At 59.6% G+C, this 13,563-nt stretch overlaps 1 protein-coding gene across 6 annotated transcripts in view; it reads left to right on the top strand.

Moving 5' to 3' along the window:
• The window catches only part of HDAC4 (histone deacetylase 4), a 295,261-nt gene that overhangs the window by 202,160 nt on the left and 79,538 nt on the right, over positions 1-13,563 (top strand). For 5 of the 6 annotated variants that reach the window (XM_074316018.2, XM_074316014.2, XM_074316007.2 and 2 more), the window contains 2 exons: positions 5,494-5,614; positions 13,070-13,191. In XM_074316018.2, the coding sequence (XP_074172119.2) occupies positions 5,494-5,614; positions 13,070-13,191 (243 nt within the window). The remainder of the gene's footprint in view (positions 1-5,493; positions 5,615-13,069; positions 13,192-13,563) is intronic. The other variant, XM_074316010.2, reaches the window with a different exon arrangement.

Here is a 13,563-nt window from a genome sequence, read left to right as displayed (position 1 = left end):
TCCCTCCCACTCAGGTCCTCCCTCCCACTCAGGTCCTCCCCACCCTCTCAGGTCCTCCCTCCCACCCTCTCAGGTCCTCCCTCCCACCCTCTCAGGTCCTCCCACCCTCTCAGGTCCTCCCCTCCCTCTCAGGTCCTCCCCACCCTCTCAGGTCCTCCCCACCCTCTCAGGTCCTCCCTCCCACCCTCTCAGGTCCTCCCTCCCACCCTCTCAGGTTCCCACCCTCTCAGGTCCTCCCCACCCTCTCAGGTCCTCCCTCCCACTCAGGTCCTCCCACTCTCTCAGGTCCTCCCCACCCACTCAGGTCCTCCCACCCACTCAGGTCCTCCCACCCACTCAGGTCCTCCCACCCTCTCAGGTCCTCCCACCCTCTCAGGTCCTCCCCACCCACTCAGGTCCTCCCCACCCTCTCAGGTCCTCCCACCCTCTCAGGTCCTCCCTCCCACCCTCTCAGGTCCTCCCTCCCACCCACTCAGGTCCTCCCACCCACTCAGGTCCTCCCACCCTCTCAGGTCCTCCCCACCCACTCAGGTCCTCCCCACCCTCTCAGGTCCTTCCACCCTCTCAGGTCCTCCCTCCCACCCACTCAGGTCCTCCCCACCCTCTCAGGTCCTCCCCACCACTCAGGTCCTCCCCACCCTCTCAGGTCCTCCCACCCTCTCAGGTCCTCCCTCCCACCCTCTCAGGTCCTCCCTTCCACCCTCTCAGGTCCTCCCCACCCTCTCAGGTCCTCCCACCCTCTCAGGTCCTCCCCACCCTCTCAGGTCCTCCCCACCCACTCAGGTCCTCCCCACCCTCTCAGGTCCTCCCACCCTCTCAGGTCCTCCCTCCCACCCTCTCAGGTCCTCCCTCCCTCTCAGGTCCTCCCCACCCACTCAGGTCCTCCCACCCACTCAGGTCCTCCCACCCACTCAGGTCCTCCCCACCCACTCAGGTCCTCCCACCCACTCAGGTCCTCCCACCCTCTCAGGTCCTCCCACTCTCTCAGGTCCTCCCCACCCACTCAGGTCCTCCCACCCACTCAGGTCCTCCCACCCACTCAGGTCCTCCCACCCTCTCAGGTCCTCCCACCCTCTCAGGTCCTCCCTCCCTCTCAGGTCCTCCCCACCCTCTCAGGTCCTCCCCACCCTCTCAGGTCCTCCCCACCCTCTCAGGTCCTCCCTCCCATCCGCCCTGTCCTCACCCACTCAGGTCCTCCCACCCACTCAGGTCCTCCCCACCCTCTCAGGTCCTCCCTCCCTCTCAGGTCCTCCCACCCTCTCAGGTCCTCCCCACCCACTCAGGTCCTCTCCACCCTCTCAGGTCCTCCCACCCTCTCAGGTCCTCCCCACCCTCTCAGGTCCTCCCACCCTCTCAGGTCCTCCCACCCTCTCAGGTCCTCCCCACCCACTCAGGTCCTCCCACCCTCTCAGGTCCTCCCCACCCTCTCAGGTCCTCCCTCCCATCCGCCCTGTCCTCACCCACTCAGGTCCTCCCACCCACTCAGGTCCTCCCCACCCTCTCAGGTCCTCCCTCCCTCTCAGGTCCTCCCTCCCATCCGCCCTGTCCTCACCAACTCAGGTCCTCCCACCCACTCAGGTCCTCCCCACCCTCTCAGGTCCTCCCCACCCTCTCAGGTCCTCCCTCCCACTCAGGTCCTCCCTCCCACTCAGGTCCTCCCCACCCTCTCAGGTCCTCCCCACCCTCTCAGGTCCTCCCACCCTCTCAGGTTCCCACCCTCTCAGGTCCTCCCTCCCACTCAGGTCCTCCCCACCCTCTCAGGTCCTCCCACCCTCTCAGGTTCCCACCATCTCAGGTCCTCCCCACCCTCTCAGGTCCTCCCCACCCTCTCAGGTCCTCCCTCCCACCCTCTCAGGTCCTCCCTCCCACCCTCTCAGGTCCTCCCACCCTCTCAGGTCCTCCCCACCCTCTCAGGTCCTCCCACCCTCTCAGGTTCCCACCCTCTCAGGTCCTCCCCACCCTCTCAGGTCCTCCCCACCCTCTCAGGTCCTCCCTCCCACTCAGGTCCTCCCCACCCTCTCAGGTCCTCCCACCCTCTCAGGTTCCCACCCTCTCAGGTCCTCCCCACCCTCTCAGGTCCTCCCCACCCTCTCAGGTCCTCCCTCCCACTCAGGTCCTCCCCACCCTCTCAGGTCCTCCCACCCTCTCAGGTTCCCACCCTCTCAGGTCCTCCCTCCCACCCTCTCAGGTCCTCCCTCCCACCCTCTCAGGTCCTCCCTCCCACCCTCTCAGGTCCTCCCACCCTCTCAGGTCCTCCCTCCCTCTCAGGTCCTCCCTCCCTCTCAGGTCCTCCCACCCTCTCAGGTCCTCCCCACCCTCTCAGGTCCTCCCCACCCTCTCAGGTCCTCCCACCCTCTCAGGTTCCCACCCTCTCAGGTCCTCCCCACACTCTCAGGTCCTCCCTCCCACTCAGGTCCTCCCCACCCTCTCAGGTCCTCCCACCCTCTCAGGTTCCCACCCTCTCAGGTCCTCCCCACCCTCTCAGGTCCTCCCTCCCACTCAGGTCCTCCCCACCCTCTCAGGTCCTCCCCACCCTCTCAGGTCCTCCCCACCCTCTCAGGTCCTCCCACCCTCTCAGGTCCTCCCCACCCTCTCAGGTCCTCCCCCCCTCTCAGGTCCTCCCCACCCACTCAGGTCCTCCCCACCCACTCAGGTCCTCCCCACCCTCTCAGGTCCTCCCACCCACTCAGGTCCTCCCCACCCTCTCAGGTCCTCCCCACCCTCTCAGGTCCTCCCCACCCTCTCAGGTCCTCCCCACCCACTCAGGTCCTCCCCACCCTCTCAGGTCCTCCCCACCCTCTCAGGTCCTCCCACCCACTCAGGTCCTCCCACCCTCTCAGGTCCTCCCCACCCACTCAGGTCCTCCCCACCCTCTCAGGTCCTCCCCACCCACTCAGGTCCTCCCCACCCTCAGGTCCTCCCACCCTCTCAGGTCCTCCCACCCACTCAGGTCCTCCCCACCCTCTCAGGTCCTCCCACCATCTCAGGTCCTCCCACCCTCTCAGGTCCTCCCACCCTCTCAGGTCCTCCCTCCCACTCAGGTCCTCCCCACCCTCTCAGGTCCTCCCCACCCACTCAGGTCCTCCCCACCCTCTCAGGTCCTCCCACCCTCTCAGGTCCTCCCACCCTCTCAGGTCCTCCCTCCCTCTCAGGTCCTCCCACCCTCTCAGGTCCTCCCCACCCTCTCAGGTCCTCCCACCCTCTCAGGTCCTCCCTCCCACTCAGGTCCTCCCTCCCACTCAGGTCCTCCCTCCCACCCTCTCAGGTCCTCCCTCCCACCCTCTCAGGTCCTCCCACCCTCTCAGGTCCTCCCCTCCCTCTCAGGTCCTCCCCACCCTCTCAGGTCCTCCCCACCCTCTCAGGTCCTCCCTCCCACCCTCTCAGGTCCTCCCTCCCACCCTCTCAGGTTCCCACCCTCTCAGGTCCTCCCCACCCTCTCAGGTCCTCCCTCCCACTCAGGTCCTCCCCACCCTCTCAGGTCCTCCCCACCCTCTCAGGTCCTCCCACCCTCTCAGGTTCCCACCCTCTCAGGTCCTCCCCACCCTCTCAGGTCCTCCCTCCCACTCAGGTCCTCCCCACCCTCTCAGGTCCTCCCCACCCTCTCAGGTCCTCCCACCCACTCAGGTCCTCCCCACCCTCTCAGGTCCTCCCCACCCTCTCAGGTCCTCCCCACCCTCTCAGGTCCTCCCACCCACTCAGGTCCTCCCCACCCTCTCAGGTCCTCCCCACCCTCTCAGGTCCTCCCACCCACTCAGGTCCTCCCACCCTCTCAGGTCCTCCCCACCCACTCAGGTCCTCCCCACCCTCTCAGGTCCTCCCTACCCACTCAGGTCCTCCCACCCTCTCAGGTCCTCCCACCCACTCAGGTCCTCCCCACCCTCTCAGGTCCTCCCTCCCATCCGCCCTGTCCTCACCCACTCAGGTCCCACCCCCACAAACCACCATTATTTGCTGTTCTTCGTGTCTTCCTCCGCTGTGTAACTTTTACTTACCTGCCTGTTCGTTACATGCCCCACCTCTCAGCAGCTGCCTCCCTGTAAAAGGGACTTTGTCTCTTATTTACCTTTATCCCTGTCACCCAGATGAGCTCTGGCACATAGTACGGTCTCTAAAGCCCTGTCAGAGCAATGAATAGTAATCAACGTGCATTAATGTTTCATGCACAAATTAGAGACGTTGGCATTTGTTTATTGAAGATGCTTTATTGATTCCAGACCTAGAGAAATGTATAGAGACGCGTGTGCCCCTAGAAGGGCGAAGCTCAGACCGGCAGCTTCCCTCGGGAATTCTCTCATAAAGTACAGGACGGTTCCCTTTTGCACCGAGTCGCACCTTGGGGCCTGGCGTTCCTGGTGCTGCGGACCAGGTTTGTGGATTGTTGTGAGAACATGCTGTCCGGTCATGCCCACCTCCCCCTGTGAAGAGAGACCGGAAACTCAGCCCTCACCCAGAGGTGGCCAGAGGAGGGCCACGCAGGGTCCACTTTTGTGACCATTTCACCATTTGCCATTTCTTGTAAAGTGGACTTGTTCTGACGTGTCAGGGAGGTGCTGCCCCATTTGTTTCATTCATTTAGATGGGGAAGGAACCTTCCAGATCATTTTAAAGATGAGGAATCTGGTTTGTGTTCCTTTGACCCATGGCGGCCTGGTAAGGAGCTTCTCCCGCCCATGAGCAGGTCACGGAGCCACGCCTGCCTACAGTGGCCCCTTGTCCTGTGGGGATCCTGCTAGCAGTGCAGGCTGCTGCCCCAGCGCGCGGGGGCCTCACGTAGCACAGCGTGGCCACCATCTCCTCGGGGTCGGCATCTCCCCCTGGACACTTGAGGCTGTGCCTGCCTGGCACTGGGATTGACCTTGGGGCCCCTGCTGGGACTGGGTGTTAGTTCTCTGCCCTCCTCGGAGTTCAGGAGCCTGTGACGCAAGCCTGGGCTGCGGCTGGTGCAGGGAGAGTCAGAGGTTTCCTAGATGTGAGGTCTGTGAGGCGCGCTCTGTTCCCAGGTGCAAACCATCCTCCCCGAAAGGGAAGGCAGATCCACGGGAGTGTGTGTGTCTTGAGAAGGTGGTAAGGCTGCTGCTAGTAACACCTAATATTCATTCGCTGGAAAATGTTGAGTCCCATCCTTATCCTGCTCAGTGAGAACTCTGCTTCTTGTCCCACTTTCCATCATCTGCTCCTTCTGGGACCTGAGGAGGGGAGGCCCTGACGGCCGTGTCCTCTGACTGGCCATGCAGGTCATTCATCCTTGTCTTCCTCAGGCAGTTTGGCCAGTTCCCTGAAAGGTGCCAGGTACTAGGAGATAAAGAGGCCGTGCAATTACGGAAAGCTCTTTGGGGAAGAAGAGCTCTCACTGAGACGTCTCCGGGCCTTGTCCTTTCTCCGAGCAGCGTTCATGGCGTCAGCAGCCTCCTGCATGGGAGCCCTCCTGTCCCGGCCCAGAGCTGCTCCCCTGGGCGGGGCGTCCGGTCACCCCTGTGCTTTGTCCCGCGCCAGGTGCCGTGGCCAGCACGGAGGTGAAGATGAAGCTGCAGGAGTTTGTGCTGAACAAAAAGAAGGCGCTGGCGCACCGGGGCCTGAACCACTGCCTCTCCAGCGACCCCCGCTACTGGTACGGGTAAGTGGGGGGGGGCCTCGCGTCCTGTCCGCGGCTCTCGTGGCTCCCACTTCTTCACCCTGGAGCAGGGCGGCAGGTGGGGAGTCAGAAAGCCCCAGAGCACCGCAGCGAACACGGTGTGACCAAAGCGGTCCGGTGGTCAGTACACATGGCGGTCGCCCAGGGGTGTGGGCCCAGCTGAGTGACCTGAGTGACGCTCCGGGGCTGGTCCTGCCCATTTCTCTGAGTGTCGCACGTTTTTGTTAGGCCACCGAAGGAGCCGCTGACACGGGACCTCTGCTTGTCCATATGGACCTTCTGAATTTCTTTCCAATGTTTTATTGGTTCTTAGGTCAGTAAGCGCCTGTGTGGGTTGTATTATTTTATGCTACAAGCCCCCTCAGAGTGTGCGTCACTGGCAGGGACCCCAGAAGAGGCTGGTCGTGCTGAGTCAGTGCAGGGGAACAGCCACGGACAGTCTGGGTTTGGAATGGAGAGGCGCGCGCAGGTGGCTTTAGACCATGACCATGGGGGCGTCACAGATTGCTGCCTTCAGTACGGTTTGTGCTGCCGTAAGGGGTGATCTCATCTGTGGAAGAAACCCCACAGAGTAGTTTTCATAAATCGTAATGCAATTGTGGTTCATTTCATCGGGAAGAAACGTAGCTGTTCTCAAGCCCCAAAGGACGAAAATACCAGCAACTCCCATTGAAATGACCCATTTATTCCAGTAAACGGCAGCAGTTGTCGCAAGACCACCTAAAAGGCACCGTGTGCTCCCTTGAGCCCACTGCAGCTGCTGTGACACTGTCACTGCAGGGACACTCAGCTGCGCTCACACTGTAGCCTGCTGGTGGTTTGTGCAGTGCAGCTGTGACTCGCTCCTACACGAGGGAAGGTCACGGGGTCCATGCAAAACCACAGTCGAGGCCCTGAGCCCAGAGCCACTTGAGACGGTGTCATGCAGGAGACCCTGCTCGCTGCGCCATTTGTCGTGCGGGACGGCCTGCGGGGTCTCTGCTCCCGCTCCCCATACAAGAACGCAGGATATGGTGAGGCCAAAAAGGAACACCCACGGAGCCATAGGTAGGGGAGTCATACCACTTTATTCTCTCTGGCGGCACTATACTCTCACTGGAGGCTGGATCCACACTGTCTTCAAACCGCCATCCACGCTTGCCAGCCCAGCCGCCATCTTCTTGCTAGCCCCATCCTTCTTCTCTCTTTCTCTCCCTTCTCTCCCTCCTCGTAGCCACAGCAGTTATATTGTGGCCAATGGCTCACTGGTTACAGCTGACGGCCAACTAGCCACAGCTGATGGCCATGCAATCACAGTTGGCCATTTACTACCTGAGCCAACACCTTTCTATGTGAGGCCGAGAGCCTGGAAACTGCTTTTTGGGGCTCTGCCCCCACACTCCACCCCTACAGGCTCTCGCCTCACAATCTACGCGACAAGCGTCTTCCGCGAGGGGACCTGTGCGAGGAGCCTGGGGGTGAATGCAATATTCTGGACACAGCCAGGCTCTCTGGGCACAGCCAGGGTTTCTCAGGGCACCACCAGTACTTCTGGGCACGGCCAGACTTCCTGGACTTCTTAGGGTACCACCTGTCTTCCCGGACACAGCCAGGGTTTCTCAGGGCACCACCAGTACTCCTGGGCACAGCCAGACTTCCTGGACTTCTTAGGGTACCACCTGTCTTCCCCGGGCATAGCTAGGATTTCTCAGGGCACCACCAGTACTCCTGGGCACAGCCAGACTTCCTGGACTTCTTAGGGTACCACTAGTTTCCCCGGGCACAGCTAGGATTTCTCAGGGCACTGTCACTTTCTCTGGGAACAGCCACACTTCCTGGACACAGCCAGGGCTTCTCAGGGCACCACCACTCTCTGTGGGCACAGCCACACTTCCTGGACACAGCCAGGGCTCTCAGGGCACTGCCACTCTCTCTGGGAACAGCCCGACTTCCTGGGCACAGCCAGGGTACCTTCAGGGCTCTACTACTCTCTCTGGGAACAGCCCGACTTCCTGGGCACAGCCAGGGTACCTTCAGGGCTCTACTACTCTCTCTGGGAACAGCCCGACTTCCTGGGCACAGCCAGGGTATCTTCAGGGCTCAGCCAAACTTCCTGGACACAGCCAGGGCTCTCAGGGCACTGCCACTCTCTCTGTGCCTCTCAGGGTACCCTGCTGGAACAACAGCGACTCACAATCAAGGTGCTTACATATTCTCAATGGCGGCCAGTCAAGAGACAAAAGCAAATATCCCCCAGTTCCACTAACAACACTTCCCAAACAAACAGTCAAGCAGTCCATTAAATTAGGGATGGAAGGCAATTCCCCATAGTCCATAGTCATTCACCAGGGCTGTCCTGGGGGTGAGGGATGACCTTGACCTCACCCTCATCTCCCACGGAGGACTCAGCAAGCGTTACCTCCTGGGACTATAAGTCCTGCATCCGGGCTGCCTGAGCAGGAACTTCCCCGGCCCACAGGGCTGCAACGACCTTCGCTTTCTCCGGCCTGTGCTGGTTGGGGAACCGTCCACATCTTTCCACCTCTCCACGGGGCTCCATCTCTCCAGCAGCTGCATGGCTTTTCCTGTGCTGGTGGGAGAACCGTCCACGTCCTCCCACCCCTCCACGGGGGTCCAGCTCTCCGGCAGCTGCTCCTCCTGGTCTTCCTGAGACTGAGTGTTCATGCACACAAACTGCTCCACCGTCCTTTGGAGAGCTTTGGCCGGCACCGTATCCTGCCGACTACGCCATGTGTCATGCGGGAGACCCTGCTCGCTGCGCCATTTGTCGTGCGGGACGGCCTGCGGGGTCTCTGCTCCCGCTCCCCATACAAGAACGCAGGATATGGTGAGGCCAAAAAGGAACACCCACGGAGCCATAGGTAGGGGAGTCATACCACTTTATTCTCTCTGGCGGCACTATACTCTCACTGGAGGCTGGATCCACACTGTCTTCAAACCGCCATCCACGCTTGCCAGCCCAGCCGCCATCTTCTTGCTAGCCCCATCCTTCTTCTCTCTTTCTCTCCCTTCTCTCCCTCCTCGTAGCCACAGCAGTTATATTGTGGCCAATGGCTCACTGGTTACAGCTGACGGCCAACTAGCCACAGCTGATGGCCATGCAATCACAGTTGGCCATTTACTACCTGAGCCAACACCTTTCTATGTGAGGCCGAGAGCCTGGAAACTGCTTTTTGGGGCTCTGCCCCCACAGACGGGAAAGAAAAATTCGTGAGAAGTGCAGGGGGCATGGCACGCAGAGATCCCTGTTCCGGTGGCACCATTCCACTAGCAACTGTCACCGCTGGTTTGGTTGCAGGAAAGCTCCATTGTGCCGGGGATGGGTTGCCGGGCAGATGCAGTGAAGGGCAGCAGTGGGCAGCGGCTGTGATGCGGTGGTGTCCGCGGGGTGGGCAGGGCGGGGCTTCGGATCTGTCAGGGCAGTCGGGGGGGCAGTGCTGTAGACCTGCCCGCGGGAGGGAGGCTGGGACAACTGGGGGGGAACATTAGAGGATGTGGCCAGCAGGTGACTGTCCCCGGCAGCTCTTCCCGAAGAGGAACAGCTCTGGGGAAGCAGAGCCACAGCTTCACCACGTTCCGGTTCTTAGATGGAGCCACAGAGCCAGGAGGAAGGTGGGGTGGCCGTGCCAGGCTCCCCGTGGGCGTGCACCGGTGGGGCTGGGAGACCAGGCTGGCAGGAGTGGGGCTGTGATGATGGGGTGCTACGTGAGGCGAGGGCCAGGCCTACAGGATGGGAAAGCATGTCATCTGCAGGGAAGAGGTGGCCTCTGGCAGAAAGAGGCCACTTGCTGAGGGTTTGGAAGTGGCAGGACTGCAAAGGAGGGTGGGCAGCAAGGAGCATCCGGGAGCAGGGCATACAGACCTGAAGAGAGGGGCTGGCCTGGGACCCAGGAGGGACAGGTAAGGCCCCGGTGAGCAGGGCGGCCCTGAGGTGTCCAACACGGATGGATCCGGTGTGTCCCTCCCCGAGGGACGGCCGTTACGCGGGCTGCGGTGGGGACGACAGCTGGGGTCTCGCTTGTTTGGGTTGAGCTGGCAGCTGTCTTTGTTTGTCACCCTGATCCAAATGCCACGGAGTGAACCATTGCATCAGTTGGCTGTGTGACGGAAGAAAATGTGGTCGGAAAACCGGGTCTTCATGGGGAAAAACCAGACCTTGACCGTAGCCTCACCACCCGCGATTAGTGCACATACCGTGACCCTCAACACGAAAGCTACAGTGGTAAAGCTTCTGGAGGGAATCACAGGAGGAACTTGTCCTGCCCCGGGGCAGAGGCTCCCAGGACAGCAGACCTGTCAACGCTAAACCGAAACTATCAGAACTGAAAGCTTCTGCTCTTTGAAAAGTACGGTAAACAAACACAAGCCACAGGTGGGTGGACAGTGTGACCAGGACACAGGGGACCGCGGACACCACAGCTGCTAGAGTGGCCTCAGGCAGATGCAGCGTCTGCAGTTCCAGAGTCAACACAGTGTCCCCAAACTGGGGACAGACAGCCGACTGGTGGCTGGGCTGGGGGTGGGGGGTCACTGCAAAAGAGCAAATGGATCTCTCTATGGAGATGACACTGTTCTGTGTCGTTATTGGAGTGGTGGCTCCCTGGTGCACATGTGGGTCAGAACTTCCGACTTTCAACTCACTGTGTGAGACTGTGCTGTCCACCATGGCTGCCACCAGCTCACGTGGCTCCTGAGTGTTAAAGTGTGGCTGTTCCACTGAGACGTGCTGTCAGCGTCAGACACACCAATTGCAGCACCTCCATGTGGAAAAAGAACGTGAGACATCTCGTCATTAATTTTTAGGTTAATGGCATGCTGAAATGATAGTTTGGAACTACGGGTTAAAAGAGAATACAGAAGTTAACATCATACTTCCCCTGTACTCGTTTGAATCTGGCTGCTAGAAAATGTGAAATTGTACGTGTAACTCACATTATGTTTCTCTTGAACTTGCTGGTGTTAAGTGATTCAGAGTTTTATCTATTTTAAATTGCTCCCATAAATCTGACGAGGTGGATGGAAAAGGCCGATTGTTGATAGAATTTAAGTGGCTACATTTGTGTGTAGCTTTATTTTCTGTTACAACCGAAGTAATGTTTGGAGAGGAAACAGCAGTATTGGCTTTTCCATCATCAGTGGGGCTTGTCTGTCAGGTGAAGCATCCCCTTCAGTGCGCCAAGCTCCTGGCAGAGGGCCTGCGGGCCGGCTTCTGCCCAGGCTAGTAATCTGGGGCTTCTGCTGGGTAAGGATGTGTGAGGTGCGTGTGAGTGTGGGGCTGAGTGTGGGCTGTGTGCACGTGAGTGTGTGAGTGCGCCTGCCGACAGCACAGGGCTTGACTTTTGCTCACCTTCCAGATCCTGGATCCCTGGGCACCGAGCGGGCCCAGGGGTGGTGTGAGCAGACGCCGGTCCCACCACAAAGCACGCCAGGTTTCCCCGCAGGCCCTTCCCTCCGCCCCCAGAGGCGCCTGTGATGAGCTGCTTTTCCGCAGTTTGGAAGCCAGGCTGTGTGGGACATGAGTCACTCGTCCGAAGTCTCCGGACTCACTGTGATGGTACAGGCTGGGCCAGTCCAGCCTTCTGTTCCTGGCCCCAGAATTCCCTTCCTGGGATGATGCGGAGAGCAGATGCCCTCAGGACAGAACGCAGGCCCGGTTCCCTGCAGGTGCCTCCTGCTCCAGCCCATTTTCAGTCCTGAGGGTTTCAATGCAGGCGGACCTCATTTCACTGCGTTTCACAGATGCCACATGCTTCACAAACTGAAGGTGAGACCCTCCGTCAACAAAAAGGTGACGACTCGCATTACTGCGTAGCCTGCATCCAAAGCCACTATACCTGCGACGTCCGCCTGTGCTAACAGCATGTCAAGAGAGCAAAACAAAGAGAAAATCTGTGATATAAACAACTGCAGCTTTTCCAACTTTCATTTAGTTATAAACAAGCTACCACTAAAATATTATAACATAGTTATTATCTGTGATAACATTTAGTAATCATTTAGACTTTTAAGTCACATAATACACGCATAGGTCTTTCCATTTTTCTTGTGAAGGAGGACATGACTTTTTCCCCAGACTATAACTGGGAGTTGAAGGAGAGCTTTGAAACTGGCCAAGGCCACGTCTCTGTAGGAGACAATCTGAAGACGTGATTTGGGAGAGAGAGTGTTGCCTCAGACCTTTAATGAGATGGTGAAAGAACGGCCCCTGGGTGAGGCCCACGGCTGCCCGAGTAGCACTACAGGTTAACAGGAGGGCGTTCTGCCTGAGGGAGGGGTGCTCCATGATGTGGGGATGCCTGTCCCCTCCCCGAGCCCCCAGCCCTGGCTGTGGCCTTCCTCAGAACGAGTCTGTTCTGATGGAGTTGCATCCCTGAGGTGGTGGGGGCGCAGCCTGGTGGGCTGGTTTTGGGATACTCGATGCACAGCGGGTGCCCCCAACCCCGTGTCAGGAACACCCCCTGGCCCGGTCTCCGTGAGCAGCATGTTCTTTAAAGCAGTTTGCTCTGGAATATTCCATATCCACCTGTAAGCAGAAGCTCACGTCCTTAATTCAGAGAACACCAGGTGCATGGATGTAAAGTGCTGCGTATTAAAATAAATAGTCTCACAAATCCCAAATAAGTCAGCTGGCGAATTTGTTTCAAGTCATTAAGCAGATTACACAGTTTAAAGACTCACAGAATTCATTACACCTTCAGCGCTTCCAGCAAGACTCAGATGGCAGTCCCACCTGAAAGGGGTTTGCTGATGCCCCTTCAGGGCTGCCGACACCCACCCCATGAGGCCGCCTGCCTCCCGCTCCCCAGTGTAAGGATTGAGTCCTGCCTGGCTGTTCATGAAGGAAGTTTCATAGATCAACTCCCAGGGCCGAAGGTGGTGGTTGCTGCCAGCCTGTTCCTCCCCACGGCCGGGAAATGCCTGGGGGGTGATTTTGTTCCCGTGAAGGCTGGATATTCTCTGCTGAAAGGAAGCCTCCACGCAGCATCTGCTCTCAAGGACCCCAGATGTCACCGGCACGTCCCACGGCACCCCCCAGGCCACAGTCTCCTCCAGCCGCACCCTTGGCTCCTTACACTTGGAGCCCGCCTGTCTGCCTCTGCCCCTCCGCCCCAGGACAGGCCCCTCTGTGCCGGCGGTGCCCCTGGTGGCCAGGGCACAGACCAGTGCAGCAGCCACCAGAGAACAGTGAGCACCGCCGGGGGTCAGGCGATGGAGGTGTGCTCGCGAGTCTCTGCTCACACCCTCCATGTTGCTTTGGGTTGCATCTTGGTCTGCCTAGGGTAATGACCGCTGAGCTGGGGCTGTGTCAACGGAAGGACCATCCATGGGACACGTGTGCGTGCTCCAGCATGCGCTTGCTCCGAGCAGCCACGCCATGCCACGTTGGGTCCGTGTCCTGGGCTCACTAAGCCGTGTGTCTTTGCCTGTTCTCTCCAGGAAAACACAGCACAGCTCCCTGGACCAGAGCTCACCGCCCCAGAGCGGGGTGTCGGCCTCCTACAACCACCCGGTCCTGGGCATGTACGACGCCAAAGATGACTTCCCTCTCAGAAAGACAGGTCAGTGTGGGAGGTCTGCTGTGGCCTGGGGCGGGGGCGGGGCGGGGGCCGACACCTGCACCTCCCACACCCCGAGCCCCCAGCCATGCTGCACTCGGGGGAAGGCCTTGCCACTTTTACACATTTGCTGTTATTAGAACATCCTTTGAGAACGGTACTCGTAAGCCTGCCGTGCGGTTCATCATGTGTGAACCACATGTGTGTGCACCTACTTTTTAAAACTCAAACTCACTTATAAACAGCAGTTAAGCCCACTGTTCTGGCAGCGTGCTGTACTTTGTCCCAGCCAAAGTGTCCCCTGCTGGGTGTGGGGACACGGCACCTCCTGCTTCTGCACCTTGAGACCTTTCAGCCAGCGCTTGGCCCTCCGTG

Source organism: Rhinolophus sinicus, chromosome 17, assembly GCF_057876585.1.
Source record: "Rhinolophus sinicus isolate RSI-liver-muscle chromosome 17, RSI-T2T, whole genome shotgun sequence".
NCBI classification, from domain to species: domain Eukaryota; kingdom Metazoa; phylum Chordata; class Mammalia; order Chiroptera; family Rhinolophidae; genus Rhinolophus; species Rhinolophus sinicus.
Note: the sequence above shows the minus strand (reverse complement) of the source record. Positions and strands in the feature narration are given on the sequence as shown.